Raw genomic sequence first — 16507 nt, forward strand, 5'->3', positions numbered from 1 at the left:
TTGCATTGACTATAACCTCCAATACAATATTAAGTGGAAATGGTGAAAGCAAACATTGTTGCCTTATTCTGAGTTGTAAGAAAAAAACAACTTTTCGGCCGTGGTGACTCACACCTGTAATCCCAGCACTTTGGGAGGCCAAGACGGGCAGATCACGAGGTCAGATCAAGACCATCCTGGCTAACACGGTGAAACCCCGTCTCTACTAAAAATACAAAAATTAGCCGGGTGTGGTGGCGGGCGCCTGTAGTTCCAGCTACTCAGGAGGCTGAGGCAGGAGAATGGCGTGAACCTGGGAGGCGGAGCTTGCAGTGAGCCAAGATCGCGCCACTGCACTCCAGCTTGGGCGACAGAGCAAGACTCTGTCTCAAAAAACAAAAAAACAAAAGAAAAAAAAAGAGAAACACAATTTTTCACCATTAAATATGATGTTAGCTGTAAGTTTTTAATAAATGCCTTTAGTCTAGTTAGGGAAAGTTATTTTTGTTGCTAGTTTACTGAGCATTTTCATCACAAAAAGATGTTGAGTTTTGTCAAATGCTTTGCTGTAGATATTGAAATGAGTGCATGGGTTTTCTTTCATAGTCTCTTGAAAATCAGGATACAACCAATTAAAATAAAGAAAGCAGGTTGGGCGCAGTGGCTCAAGCCTGTAATCCCAGCACTTTGGGAGGCCAAGGTGGGTGGATCACCTGAGGTCAGGAGTTCGAGACCAGCCTGGCCAACCTGGTGAAACCCCGTCTCTACTAAAAATACAAAAATTAGCTGGGTGGGTGACGGGTGCCTGTAATCCCAGCTACTCGGGAGGCTGAGGCAGGACAATCACTTGAAACCAGGAGGTAGAGGATTGCAGTCAGCCGAGATTACGTCATTGCACCCTAGCCTGGGCGACAGAGAGAGGCTCTGCCTCAAAAAAAAAAAAAAATGCAAACGATACAATTATTTATCTATTGATTGGCAATAATTGCTAAAAAAACAAAAAATTCAGAACTGACAAGCATTTGCAGAAATAGGCACTTTCAACATACCACTGAGGGAAACATAAACTTTTCAGTTTCTGCAAGATAATTAAAACATATAGCAAACGCCTTAAAAAGACCCTTTGATACAGCAATTCCATTTCTAGTCATTCCAAAAGAGACAATCAAAGATACTGCAAAAGGTTTAATTGCAGGGATTTCACCAGGTAATATTTATAATAGTAAAAACTATAAGTAATTTCATCTGCTAATAATAGGAGATGGGTCAAATACATGTTTCTATCTATATTACAGAGTCATTAAAAATAATGACAGAGGCCACGTGTGGTGGCTCATGCCTGTATATAAAATAATAATGACAGAGTATGGCTGCACAGTGGCTCACCTGTAGTCCCAGCACCTTGGGAGGCTGAGGCAGACACATCACCTGAGGTCAGGAGTTTGAGACCAGCCTGGCCAACATGGTAAAACTCTGTCTCTACTAAAAATACAAAAATTAGCTGGGCATGGTGGCATGTGCCTGTAATCCCAGCTACTCAGGAGGCTGAGGCAGAAGAATCACTTGAACTTGGGAGGCAGAGGTTATAGTGAGCCGAGATCACACCATTGCACTCCAGCCTGGGCGGCAGAGTGAGACTCTATCTCAAAATAATAATAATAGTAACAGAATAATACTATAATCCCTGACATGCTTAAAACAGATTTAAAAAAATTAAATCACACAACAATGTATGATTTAATATTAAAAAAAAGTATGTAAAGATAACTCCATTAGTCGACTCCATTTTTGATGTTTGATTGTTGACAGCTTTCAAACCCTTCCTCTTCTGCCCCACATCTGGGCAAGCTGATAAGAAAGCCTGGGTGCTCCCTCCTTTGGTGCTGATGGGGAGTTCAATCAACACAAATGCCAGCCCCTGTGTAAGAGCACCCTCACCTAATCTCACCTTCTAACCACCATAAATCCCAAGACAGTCACCTCGCCTGCTATCTAAAGTCATTTTTGGATCCGTCTGGGAGCCTGCCCTGCTCTAAAAAGGCTCAACATGTGAGTAATAAACCTTTTCATACCATTTTAGTGTATCATCAGTCTTAACATCTTAACCAAATTTTGGGTGAGGTATCTGATCTCAACAGTAAAGCATGGAAAAAATAATGGAATCATATACTGGTAATCAGATTATGCCTAAATTAATTTCTATCCGCTTTGTATTTTATTTATTTATTTATTTATTTTGAGTCAGAGTCTTGCCCTGTTGCCCAGGCTGGAGTGCAGTGGCGCAATCTCAGCTCACTACAAGCTCCGCCTCCCGGGTTCACGCCATTCTACTGCCTCAGCCTCCCAAGTAGCTGGGATTACAGGCACCTGCCACCATGCCCGGCTAATTTTTTGTATTTTTAGTAGAGATAGGGTTTCACCGTGTTAGCCAGGATGGTCTCGATCTCCTGATCTTCTGATCCACCCGCCTCGGCCTTCCGAAGTGCTGGGATTACAAGTGTGAGCCACCGCACCTGGCCTTTTTATTTTTTTATATTCTAAATTTCCTACAAAGAACTTCCATCTGTCTGATAAAATCACTAAATATCACGTATTAAAAGAAAAGCAGAGAATGTGCCACCAACCCTGCTTTCAGGGGAGCTTACCACTCAGTAGGGAAGCTGACCTGTCCTAGGCCTTTATAGACAAGGTAAAATAAGGTTATAAATACGAAACATGGAATTCAGTGTTTTTAGTGTCTCCTCCAGACACTAGCATTTAACTTTGGGAGTGACACGAACTCATTTCAGGCAGCAGCACTGCAGAGAGCCTCTCTTGACCTTTCCCATTCAGGTCCTCCTCTAAATAACGGGGCCTATGTTTTTATCATTGTTGTTACAACCACATTATGTAATAATTATCTGTTGAAAGGTCTGTCTCTCCAACTTGACCATGAACTTTTTGAGGCCAGGAACTGTACCTTTTCACTTGAACGATAGTCTTTCTTTATTGTTTCGTAGAGACAGGGGTCTCACTATGTTGCCCAGGTTAGTCTTGGACTCCTGGCCTCAAGTAATCCATATCGGCCTCCAAAAGTGCTGGGATTACAGGTGTGAGCCACTGTGCTCAGCCCTTTCCTATTTGTTCATCACCACATTCTTTTTTCTTTTCTTTTTATTCTGAGACAGGGTCTCATTTTGTTCCCCAGGCTAGAGTGCAGTGTTATGATCACTGCCCACTGGAGACTCAACCTCTTGGGATCTAGTGATCCTCCCACCTCAGCCTTCCAATTAGCTGGGGACTACAGGCATGCACCACCATGCCTGGGTAATTTCTTAAAAAATGGTTTTTTGTGCGATTTTGTTTTGTTTTTTTGAGATAGAGTCCCGCTCTGTCACCCAGCCTGGAGTACAGTGGCATGATCTCTGCTCACTGCAACCTCTGCCTCCCGGGTTCAAGTTATTCTCCTGCCTCAGCCTCCCGAGTAGCTGGGACTACAGGTGCATGTCACCATGCTCAGCTAATTTTTTTATTTTTAGTAGAGATGGGGTTTCACCATGTCAGCCAGGATATTCTCGACATCTTGACCTTGTGATCTGCCCACCTCAGCCTCCCAAAGTGCTGGGATTACAGGCGCCCGGCCTGCATTTTTTTTTTGAGATGTAATTTCACTATTGTTGCCCAGGCTGGAATGCAATGGCATGATCTCTGCTCACTGCAACCTCCATCTCCCAGGTTGAAGCAATTCTCCTGCCTCAACCTCCCAAGTAGCTGGGATTACAGGTGCCCGCCACCACATCCAGCTAATTTTTTGTATTTTTAGTAGAGACGAGGTTTCGCCATGTTGGCCAAGCTGGTCTCAAACTCCTGACCTCAAGTGCTCTGCCCACCTGGGTCTTCTAAAGTGCTGGAATTACAGGCGTGAGCCACCGTGCCCAGCCTAAAAAAATGTTTTGTAGAGATAAGGTTTCACTATCTTGCTCAGGCAATCCTGGGCTCAGGCAATCCTCCCACCTTGGCCTCCCAAAGTGCTGGGATTGCAGGTGTGAATCACTGTGCCAGGCCCTTATTCACCACTTTCACTGTACAAAGAATAATCCCTTTTGTTTACATATGAAATAAATCATTCCCTCTGTACAAAGGCATTTCAGTCTTTTTTTTTTTTTTTTTGAGACGGAGTCTCGCTGTGTCTCCCAGGCTGGAGTGCAGTGGCATGATCTTGGCTCACTGCAAGCTCCGCCTCCCGGGTTCACGCCATTCTCCCGCCTCAGCCTCCCAAGTAGCTGAGACTACAGGCGCCCGCCACCACGCCCGGCTAGTTTTTTGTATTTTTAGTAGAGACGGGGTTTCACCATGTTAGCCAGGATAGTTTCGATCTCCTGACCTCGTGATCCACCTGCCTCGGCCTCCCAAAGTGCTGGGATTACAGGCTTGAGCCACCGCGCCCGGCGGCATTTCAGTCTTTAAGTTGTGGACATGTACAGGTGGATGTTATTTCTCAGACCATAAGTGCCCAATGGGACCTCTGTCATGGTGGTGGAGGACATGGCAAGGCAAAGGGGAAAGGTGGCTGCTTGAGGTGGTAATACAATTTTATTATATTATAAAAATAGACCTGGCATGGGGTGGCTCACACCTGTAATCCCAGCACTTTGGGAGGCTGAGGCAGGTGGATCTCTTGAGGTCAGGAGTTCAAGACCAGCCTGGCCAACCCCGTCTCTACTAAAATACAAAAATTAGCTGGGAGTGGTGGCAGGTGCCTGTAATCCCAGCTACTCAGGAGGCTATGGCAGGAGAATCATTTGAATGCGGGAGGTGGAGGTTGTAGTTAGCCAGGACTGCATCACTATACTCCAGCCTGGGCAACAGAGCAAGACTCTATCTCAAAATAAATAAATAAAATAAAATAAATACAGTTTTATATTATATTTATAATTTTATTTTAAAACTATTCTGGTCTGGGTGCAGTGGCTCATGCCCGTAATCTCAGCACTTTGGGAGGCTGAGGTGGGCGGATCACAAGGTCAGGAGATCGAGATCATTGTGGCCAACATGGTGAAACCCTGTCTCTACTAAAAATACAAAAATTAGCTGGGCGTGGTGGCGCACACCTGTAGTACCAGCTACTCAGGATGCTGAGGCAGGAGAATCACTTGAGCCTGGGAGGCGGGGGTTGCAGTGAGCCGAGACCATGCCACTGCACTCCAGCCTTGCGACAGAGTAAGACTCTGTTCCCCTAAAAAACAAAACAAAACAAGGAAACTTATTCTGTCATTACTTGTAGAATTTCTGTGTAAGAAGTATTAGTATAAAAGATGAAGACAAAAGTCTGTTCTCTGAGAAGATATTATTTATGTCATCTTTTTTTTTTTTTTTTTTTTTTGAGACGGAGTCTCGCTGTGTCACCCAGGCTGGAGTGCAGTGGCGCGATCTCGGCTCACTGCAAGCTCCGCCTCCCGGGTTTACGCCATTCTCCTGCCTCAGCCTCCGAGTAGCTGGGACTACAGGCGCCCGCCACCACACCCGGCTAGTTTTTTGTATTTTTAGTAGAGACGGGGTTTCACCATGTTAGCCAGGATGGTCTCGATCTCCTGACTTCGTGATCCACCCGCCTCGGCCTCCCAAAGTACTGGGATTACAGGCTTGAGCCACCGCGCCCGGCCTATTTATGTCATCTTTACTCTAAATCAGCATTTAAAGAAAACATTTCCTTTAAGTGTAATAATTTGTCACAGGTAGCAAGAACCCAAAGGTTACTCAAGGAGGGACAGCATTTTCTGTTCAAGAATCTAAATAAGGCCGGGCGCGGTGGCTCACGCCTGTAATCCCAGCACTTTGGGAGGCCGAGGCGGGCGGATCACAAGGTGAGGAGATCGAGACCACGGTGAAACCCCGTCTCTACTAAAAATACAAAAAATTAGCTGGGCGCGGTTGTGGGCGCCTGTAGTCCCAGCTACTCGGGAGGCTGAGGCAGGAGAATGGCGTGAACCCGGGAGGCGGAGCTTGCAGTGAGCCGAGATCGCGCCACTGCACTCCAGCCTGGGCGACAGAGTGAGACTCCGTCTCAAAAAAAAAAAAAAAAATAAGAAAAGGCTCAAGAAGAAAGGCAACCAATGAATCTACCACAGCTATTTGATGGAGATTAAAAGAATTTTAAAAATGAGGAGAATTAGAAAAATTTGAATAAGGTGCATATACTATATGTAGTATTGTATAAATGTTAATTTGTGTTTTTTATAATTGTTCTGTACTAAAGTAAGAGAATATCCTTTTTAGGAAATGCACACTGGGGTATTCAGAGATAACAGGGCATTATATCTGCAATTTACTCTCCAACAACTTTTTTTTTGGTGGTGGTAGGGACGAAGTCTCACTCTGTCACCCAGGCTGGAGTGCAATGGCACAATCTCAGCTCAAGGCAACCTCTGCCTTGTGGGTTCAAGTGATCCTCCTGCCTCAGCCTCCCAAGTAGCTGGGATCACAGGCGTGCTCAATTTTTTTTTTTTTTTTGAGACGGAGTTTCGCTCTGTCTCCCAGGCTGGAGTGCAGTGGTGCGATCTCAGCTCACTGCAAGCTCCGCCTCCCGGGTTTACGTCATTCTCCTGCCTCAGCCTCCCGAGTAGCTGGGACTACAGGTGCCGCCACCACGCCCGGCTAATTTTTTGTATTTTTTTTTTTTGAGGCGGAGTCTCGCTCTGTCGCCCAGGCTGGAGTGCAGTGGCGCGATCTCGGCTCACTGCAAGCTCCGCCTCCCGGGTTCCCGCCATTCTCCTGCCTCAGCCTCCCGAGTAGCTGGGACTACAGGCGCCGCCACCACGCCCGGCTAATTTTTTTGTATTTTTAGTGGAGACGGGGTTTCATTGCGTTAGCCAGGATGGTCTCGATCTCCTGACCTCGTGATCCGCCCGCCTTGGCCTCCCAAAGTGCTGGGATTACAGGCTTGAGCCACCACGCCCGGCCATTTTTTGTATTTTTAGTAGAGATGGGGTTTCACCATGTTAGCCAGGATGGTCTCGATCTCCTGACCTCGTGATCCGCCCGTCTCGGCCTCCCAAAGTGCTGGGATTACAGGCCTGAGCCACTGCGCCCGGCCTTTTTTTTTTTTTTGTATTTTTAGTAGAGCTGGGGTTTCACCACGTTGGCCAGGCTGGTTTCGAACTCCTGACCTCAAGTGATCCACCCACCTCAGCCTCCCAAAATGCTGGGATTACAGGCGTGAGCCACCGCGCCCTTCCTTGTCAACAATTTAATGAAGCAAAGGGAGAACACTAACCTGGGGAACCTGTATTTATAATTTTTTTTTCTTTTTTTTTTTTGAGACCGGTCTCACTCTCACCCAGGCTAGAGTGCAGTGGCACTATCTCGGCTCACTGTAACCTCCCCCTCCCAGGTTCAAGCGATTCTCCTGCCTAAGCCTCCCAAGTAGCTGTGATTACAGGCACACACCACCATGTCCAACTAATTTTTGTTTTTGTTTTTGAGACAAAGTTTCACACTGTTGCCCAGGCTGGTGTGCAGTGGGGCGATCTCAGCTTGCTGCAGCCTCTGCCTCCCAGGTTCACACGATTCTCCTGCCTCAGCTTCCTGAGTAGCTGGGACTACAGGCGTGCGCCACCATGCCCAGCTAATTTTTGTATTTTTAGTAGAGACAGGGTTTCACTATGTTGGCCAGGCTGGTCTTGAACTCCTGACCTCGTGATCCACCCACGTCGGCCTCCCAAAGTGCTGGGATTACAGGCATGAGCCACTGTGTCTGGGCAATTTTTGTATTTTTTTTTTTAGTAGAGATGGACTTTCACCACATTGGCCAGGCTGGTCTCGAACTCCAGACCTCAAGTGATCCACCTGCCTCAGCCTCTCAAAGAGCTGGGATTACAGGCATGAGTCACTGCACCAGGCCTGTGATACATTTTTTGTACTATTTGTTTAACTTTTCTGTAACTCTGAAATTACTTCGAGATAAAAAAATTATTTTTGTTTCCTTTTTATTATCTAGCTCCAAAAACCATTTTATTTTTAAATTAATGGAAGATATCAGGTGAAGCAATATCTTATTGATGTTAAACTCTTAATGAGAGTGCTTCTTTCAGGACTAAGGGGATCAGGATACCTACCTCACTGCCACCAGCCAAAGAGGATACTAAGCTCAAGAGGTTAGGACACAGTAAGGTGAGCAGGCCAAGCCCAAATATTTCATTTTTTCCTAATACTTACATCTGAGCCAGAGGGGTTAAGGTCAGGGCAGCATATTAATGAGTAAAATCAGGCTCGAATATGAAGATTCAAACAACTATAGCACCATGGCTAATTCTTCAGGGAATCAATTCACTTGACACTGGCAAATAACATGTTTATAAAGCACACCCTGCACTCTTTAACTAACTGTAAAGAAGACTTTCTTTTTTCTTTTTTTTTTTTGAGACGGAGTCTTGCTCTGTTGCCCAGCTGGAGTGCAGTGGTGGGGTCTCAACTCACTGCAACAACCTTCGCCTCCTGGGTTCAAGCGATTCTCCAGCCTCAGCCTCCCAAGCAGCTGGGATTACAGGCATGCACCGCCACATCCGGCTAATTTTTGTATTTTTAGTAGATACGGGGTTTCACCATATTGGCCAGGCTGGTCTCGAACCCCTCACCTCAAGTAATCCACTGGCCTTGGCCTCCCAAAGTACTGGGATTACAGGCGTGAGCCACCGCACCTGGCCTAAAGGAGACTTTCCACTCTAGATGATTGCTCTTCAAATATGAGTTGTGCTGAGGACTCAGGACAGCACTGGTAGAGAGGGACAAGCTGTGGACTCTCACAAGGCTTTGGGAAGCTTTTTCACTTGGCCCTAAGCCTCTCGGGGCTGAATACAGAATAGGATAAAGCATCTGCACTGATTCATGAATCCGATTAAGTGTGGCCACACAATTCCAAAACTCCATCTCCTACCGTTCTATGACATAAAAGTTGTCTCCATCATCTCCTTGGTCAATGACATGCTCATCAGCTTTGACTATCCTTTCAAACATGGCATCAAGAACTTGAGAAAGTTGTTCCTGCAGGGTATGCACAAGAAGGAAAAATAGCCTTACATATGCTGCAAAAAAGCAGTGACCATAATTATCTCAATTTGTGACTATATAACAGAAGTCCCCACATTCAAACAGAAACCTAAAGGTTGTCTGAAACAAATGCTTTCCTGGGACCATTCAGCTTTGCACCTCCATGTACCTCAGCAGACAGCAAATTGGCAAGTCTTCTGAGGCAGTATTGTTTTGAAAAAGCTTCCCACAATTTACGCAAAAATATTGACTATCACCTGCCTGATGGTTCCACTATGTTACGCGTAAAGCCATATGCTGCCACCTTCCTACAGGTGTTGATCTTAACAGGATCATCAGATCTAAAGGACTGCTGTGGCTTAGAGGTTATCTTTTGGAATAGCACAACTGCTTTTGACTAGCAAAACAGGTCACTTAACCTCGCTGAGCTTCAGTATCTTTTTTTTTCTTTTTTTCTAGAGACAGAGTCTCACTCTGTCGCCCAGGCTGGAGTTCAGTGGTGTGATCTCAGCTCACCGCAACCTCTACCTCCTGAGTTCAAGCAATTCTCCTGCCTCAGCTGCCTGAGTAGCTGGGACTACAGGCCTGCACCATCACGCCTGGCTAATGTTTATATTTTTAGTAGAGATGGGGTTCTGCCATGTTGGCCAGGCAGGTCTCAAACTCCTGACCTCATGTGATCCGCCCACCTTGGCTTCCCAAAGTGCTAGAATTACAGGCGTGAGCCACCACGCCCAGTGAACTTCAGTTTCAAAAAGGGTATAACAAAGATTCCAGGTCATCAATTTTTATGACCAAAGGAGAAAAACCTAGGAAGTATTTACGAAACAACAGATACTCAATAAATGAGATCTATTATAAGACAGCTAATACTGCTTCATTTGCATACAGCACATACAATTACTTACTACTATTGCCTGCCATAACCAGACATCAACTATGTCAATAAGTATAATGAAAAGAAAATAATACTATTAAATTCTATGAAACAATGGTCTCAGTCTAGGGCCAGCATCCCTGTCAGACAGGGAGATCAGTGATTATTAGGGAGTCACTAAAGAATACCAGGTTCAATTAAAAAAAGAGACTTTCTCTTTGGAGGAATGTAGACTGAAGACCTGGAAAAAGAATAATTTTATGACTGCATAATTCCAGGTGAGTTTATGTTCTATCAGAGTGACTGTACTACTACGATAATTGAGTATCACCAAAAAGTATATTTAGTTCCATGTGAGTTGAATACTGTATAAGCTGACAAATACTAAAAAGGATGGCTTGCAATTGACGTGTTACCCACATTCACTGGAATGTGAGCCCAGCGTTGCCAGAAATCTCCTATTTAAATGCTGGCAATAAATTTAAATTTTCATGTACAATACAGAACAAACACAGACATCTGTACCTAGCCTGTGGATTGCCTGCTGGAAGCCTCTTGTTCTATGTCACTTTTCTTCTTCTAGTCTGTACTCTTCAAACACATGTGTCATGAGATATAGAATAAAAGGGGTGGAAGGGGAGCATTTCTAGGTTAGAGGAGACTAAAATAACAACATGACAACCAAACAAAACACAGTAAGTCCTCACTTAAAGTGGTTGATAGGTTCTTGAAAACTGTGACTATAAGCAAAACAATGTATAGAAGGTCCTCAAATAACACAGTTATAACACTGATGAGGGAAAAAAAGGTTCCATTATAGGTTGTTTTGCTTAAAGTTACAGTTTCCAAGACTACCAACAATGTTGAAGTACTTACTGCATGTGATTCAGAGATGGTCATCTATGAACCAGGAAGTGGGTTCCTGGTCAGACACCAAATCTGCTGGCACCTTGAGCTTGGATTTCCCAGACTCCAGAACTGTGAGAAATTTCCACTGTTTATAAACTACCCAGGTTATGATATTTTGTTATAGCAGCCCAAATGTACTAGGACACCCATCAGGAGATAGCCCTTGTTCTTTATTTCTACCACCAAGAGAGGGAGGACAGGCCCAGGTCACGGATCCTATGCTAGGCCCTGCAGAAACACACCATTCTCAAGAAGCACTTACCACATACTGTGGTAAGCCAGTGGGTTAACTATTATCAATGAAGGGAACTACATACCAGCATCTTCAGAAAAATCAATCTCTTTGTAGGATAAATTCAGACCTCCAAACTAAACCAGGGTCATGCAAATCTGAGCATTTCCTTGCAACATGACAAAATTGCATGCTCTTCAAATTATCAGTTTTGTCTTGGAGAAAGTGCCAAAGCAGCTCAGAAAAATACAGCAGTCCTCCTCTTATCCATGGGGAATATGTTCCAAGGGGATATGTGGATGTCTGAAACCACAGATAGTGTTGAACCCCATTGCTGTCAATTGGAAAACATTTCTGTTCGTATCTTCCACCCACAAATGTAATGCCTTTTCCATCTTAACCAAATACTTAACACGCACTGTGGCTGTAAATTGGGCAGTTTGAGGTACGACAGCAAAACTAGCAGAAATTTCTTTTTCCTTCTTCACAGTTTTACAGATAGAAGATTCATTCTTATATACATATATATTTTTTTTGATTTTGAGATGGAGTCTTGCTCTGTCACCCAGAATGGAGTGCAATGGTGTGATCTCAGCTCACTGCAACCTCCGCCTCCTGGATTCAAGCAGTTCTCCTGCCTCAGCCTCCTGAGTAGCTGGGATTACAGGTGCACACTACCACACCTGGCTAATTTTTGTATTTTTAGTAGAGACGGAATTTCACTATGTTGGCCAGGCTGGTCTTGAACTCCACCCACCTCAGCCTCCCAGAGTGCTAGGATTACAGGCATGAGCCACCGCACTCAGCCAGAAGATTCATTCTTACCATAGATCTCTGCAACCTCGGTATACAATTTCTTTCTCCCACCCTCCCTCTCTCCCTTCCTTTCTTCCTTCCTTCCTTTTCTTTCTTTCTCTCTTCCCTTCTCTCTCTCCCTCTTTCTATCTCACCCTTTCTTTTCTTTCTTTTCTCTCTCTCTCTTTCTTCCTTTCTTTCCTTAAATTTCTCTCATCTTTTCACTTAAAGGAAGCATTTTATGGCTTCTTTTTGGCATATCTGAATTGCCAGCATTGCTTCTCTTGTGCTTTGGGGCCATTATTAAGTAAAATAAGGGTTACGTGAATATGAGTACTGCTAGATGGTGACTAAGTGACTAATGGGCAGGTGGCATATATGGCATGAATACACTGGGATAAAGTGATGATTTGTGTTCTAGGTGGTAGCAGAGCAGGACAGCATGAGATTCATCACACTACTCGGAACGGCATGCCTTTTAAAACTTAGGAATTATTTCTGGAATTCTCCATTTAGTATTTTTGGGCTGTTGTTGACTATGGGTAACTGAAACCCTGGAAAGCAAAAACCAAGGATAAGGGGGACTACTGCACTAAAAGGCATCTAAAAGATCATGTCTGGGTTAAAGTGGTCAATACAATGAAACATTTGTATGTAAGATGAATCTAAGGTTTAGGCTATGGTTAGGATGCTAAAAATTAAAGTTTAAGTGACAAATAGGAGCAAAGCTAAAAGATCATTATAATAAAAATACTTTAGAAATCAATGTTACCTGATCGAGATTTTTGAAAAGGAGAATATCTTTGCAAGCTTCCTGAAGTCTGCATCTCTGTTCATCAGTTTTAGGATGAATCACCTGCCAATCCAAATAAAACCATGGAAATTGTTTTATTCCATTTTAACATAACCACTTAAAGACTGGTATATTTCTTTCTCCAAAAAGTGGGAAAAATAAAGAGCATGGTTTCTGTAATTTTAATTTTACATAAATATCAAGCTGCATGCTGAAGGTGGAGGGGCAATGTAATATAGAGGTGAAAAGCACCAGCCCTGAAGCCACCTGCTGACTACGTGGCTGGCAGCAAGTGAGCTGTCCCCTGGGAGCCTCAGGATCTTCATCCATAAAGCAGAGGCTTATAAATTTGTTCATTAAACAAATATTGAGCATCTACTCAAAAAACAAAAAAAAAAAAGTACATCATTTAATCTGACCAGAAATAATAGATGTTAAAAGTGTTGGCCAGGCGAGGTGGCTCATGCCTGTAATCCCAACACTTTGGGAGGCCGAGGCAGGCGGATCACAATGTCAGGAGATCGAGACCATCCTGGCCAACACAGTGAAACTCCGTCTCTACTAAAAATAGAAAAATTAGCTGGGCATGGTGGCGCATGCCTGTAATGCCAGCTACTCGGGAGGCTGAGGTGGGAGAATCGCTTGAACCGGGGAATCAGAGGAGGCTGCAGTGAGCCAAGACCGCACCACTGCACTCTAGCCTGGTGACAGAGCAAGATTCCATCTCAAAAAAAAAAAAAAAAAAAAGGCTGGGCACGGTGGCTCGCTCCTATAATCCCAGGTAATCCCAGCACTTTGGGAGGCCGAGGTGGGCAGATCACGAGGTCAGGAGTTCGAAACCAGCCTGACCAACATGGAGAAACCCATCTCTACTAAAAATACAAAATTAGCCAGGCGTGGTGGCGCATGCCTGTAATTCCAGCTACCTGGGAGGCTAAGGCAGGAGAATTGCTTGAACCCAGGAGGCGGAGGTTGCAGTGAGCCAAGATCACACCATTGTACTCCAGCCTGGGCAACAAGAGCGAAACTCTGTCTCAAAAAAAAAAAAAAAAAAAAAAAAAAAAAGGCCGGGCGCGGTGGCTCAAGCTTGTAATCCCAGCACTTTGGGAGGCCGAGACGGGCGGATCACGAGGTCAGGAGATTGAGACCATCCTGGCTAACACAGTGAAACCCCGCCTCTAATAAAAAAAATACAAAAAACTAGCCGGGCGAGGTGGCGGGCGCCTGTAGTCCCAGCTACTTGGGAGGCTGAGGCAGGAGAATGGCGTAAACCCAGGAGGCGGAGCTTGCAGTGAACTGAGATCCGGCCACTGCACTCCAGCCCGGGACTGGCGCGAGACTCCGTCTCAACAACAACAACAAAAAAAAGTGTTAAGTATTTTAAATTTGTGATATTAAATTAGAAAAAACTGTTTTAGTCATCAATAATTTTACAATAGCTAGAACAAAAAATTTAATCTACAGGATTTTTACATTCACAAAAATGGTAGCATTTATTAGAATATTTCAGATATTTTTCATAAGTTACTCATTTTAAGGGTAACTCGATTTAAGGGTAACATAATAGATCACTAAAGCTTTTTTTTTTTTTTTTTGAGACAGAGTCTCACTCTGTCGCCCAGGTTGTAGTGCAGTGGTGTGATTTTGGGTCACTACAACCTCCGCCTCCCAGGTTCAAGTGATTCTCCTGCCTCAGCCTCCTGAGTAGCTGGGATTACAGGTGGGCGCCACCACACCTGGCTAATTTTTGTATTTTCAGTAGAGATGGGGTTTCACCATATTGGTCAGGCTGGTCTCAAACTCCTGACCTTGTGATCCACCTGCCTCAGCCTCCCAAAGTGCTGGGATTACAGGTATGAGCCACCGTGCCTGGCCCACTAAAGGTTTTTATAACAGCAATCTTTTTTTTTTTTTTTGAGATGGAATCTCACTCTGTCACCCAGGCTGGAGTACAGTGGTGTGATCTGATCACCACAACCTTGGCCTCCCGGGTTCAAGCAATTCTCCTGCCTCAGCCTCCTGAGTAGCTGGGATTATAGGCGCCCACCACCACACCCAACTAATTTTTGTATTTTAGTAGAGATGAGGTTTCACCAGGTTGGCCAGGATGATCTCGAACTCCTGACAGGTGATCCACCCACCTTGGCCTCCCAAAGTGCTGGGATTACAGGCCTGAGTTACCACACCCAGTCTATAATATCAATCTTTTAAAAATTATAGTTCATACATGCTCTCATAAAAGTAATTTATGTCAGGAGACTGAGGCAGGAGAATCACTTGAACCCAGGAGGTGGAAGTTGCAATGAGCCGAATTCGCGTCACTGCACTCCAGCCTAGGTGACAGTGCGAGAGTCCGTCTCAAAAAAACAAAAACAAAAAACAAAAACAAACAAAAAATAATTTACCTCAATTGTACAGAAGTTTAAAAAACTATTTTTTTTTTAAAAGCACCCAAAAATCAAACATGGTTTTGCCACAACCACTATTAACATCTGGGGTATATCCTTCCAGATAGAATTTTCTATACATACATATATACAAATAAATATATATATTTCAAATTTTTTAATTTACAAAATCTCTATATATATATTTCAAATTTTTAAATTTACAAAATGCTCTATAAAATGCACCTCACACAAACATACATCCCATGCCATTACATACAGTCCTGTACCATCACTTTCAATGGCTACAGATTCTCTCCATTTGAATGTACTATAATTTAGCCCCTGGTAATCCCATATTTTGGGTCGTTTAGGTTGTTTCCACTTTTCATTGTTATAACACTACGATAAACTCCATTTGTACATCCTCAGGAAGGATCCAACTTTCATTAGGGATGAATTCTCCTTTAGGTAAATGCTAAATCAATTGGCCTGGCTCTAAGTATTTAAGGCTTGTTGTTAATTTTTTTTTTTTTTTAATGAGATGAGGTCTAACTACATTGCCCAGGCTAGTCTCAAACTCCTGGGATTCAAGTGATCTTCCCACCTCAACCTCCCAAAGCACTGGGATTACAGGTGTGAGCCACATGCCCAGCAGTTGTTTTTTTTTTTTATTTTCAGCCTCGACCTCCTAGACTCAAGCAGCAATCCTCCTGCCTCAGGCTCCTAAGTAGCTATGAATACAGGCACATGCCACCAAACCAGCTAATTTTTTTTTTTCCCCCCAGAGATGGGGTCTTGCTATATTGTGCAGGCTGGTCTTGAACTCCTGGCCTCAAGCAATCCTCCTGCCTCAGCCTCTTAAAGTGTTTGCATTATAGGTGTGAGCCACCACGCACAGCCTGTTTAAGGCTTCTGACAGCAACAGCTAGGCACTTCTCACCATACCCTCAACCAATGCAGCTTTCAATTTGTTAGATTGAAAATGTCACTTCATTGATATTTTAATTTGTATTTAATGATTAGTATGATGAGTTTTTGGTATGTAGAGAAGGGGAGTTAATGAGAAATACAATTCTACCTAACATCTTTGCTTGGGTCTTACCCTTGGATCTGTATCTTCCTCTTCCTCATCAGGGTTATAGGTCTCAGCACAGACTAAAATTGGAGAGAAAAAAACAAAGAATGAATTTAACAGACGTGTGGCTTTAGGAAAAATAGGAAGTAAACTCAATTATCTTTTATTCACTGTTTTCTTTCTTTTTTTTAGAGACAGAGTTTTGCTCTTGTTGCCCAGGCTAGAATACAGTGGCACAATCTCGGCTCTCTGCAACCTCCATCTCCCAGGTTCAAGCGATTCTCTTGCCTCAGCTTCCCAGGTAGCTGGGATTACAGGCGCTGTACCACCATGCCTAGTTAATTTTGTATTTTCAGTAGGGATGGAGTTTCACCATGTTGGTCAGGCTGCTCTCGAGCTCCTGACATCAGGTGATCCACCTGATGTATAACAT

General features: G+C 44.0%; 1 protein-coding gene across 7 annotated transcripts in view; it reads right to left on the reverse strand.

Annotated features, from left to right (window-relative positions):
- Positions 1-16507, reverse strand: part of PRKAR2A (protein kinase cAMP-dependent type II regulatory subunit alpha) — a 106890-nt gene that overhangs the window by 32129 nt on the left and 58254 nt on the right. For 6 of the 7 annotated variants that reach the window (XR_013413930.1, XR_013413929.1, XM_077992809.1 and 3 more), the window contains 3 exons: positions 16102-16154; positions 12589-12672; positions 8891-8997 (listed from right to left, as the gene is read on the reverse strand). Coding sequence is in view for 5 of the 7 variants with exons in the window: in XM_077992809.1 (XP_077848935.1) it covers positions 8891-8997; positions 12589-12672; positions 16102-16154 (244 nt within the window). In the remaining 2 variants the exon portion in view is untranslated. The remainder of the gene's footprint in view (positions 1-8890; positions 8998-12588; positions 12673-16101; positions 16155-16507) is intronic. The other variant, XM_077992812.1, reaches the window with a different exon arrangement.

Source organism: Macaca mulatta, chromosome 2, assembly GCF_049350105.2.
Source record: "Macaca mulatta isolate MMU2019108-1 chromosome 2, T2T-MMU8v2.0, whole genome shotgun sequence".
Taxonomy (NCBI): Eukaryota; Metazoa; Chordata; class Mammalia; order Primates; family Cercopithecidae; genus Macaca; species Macaca mulatta.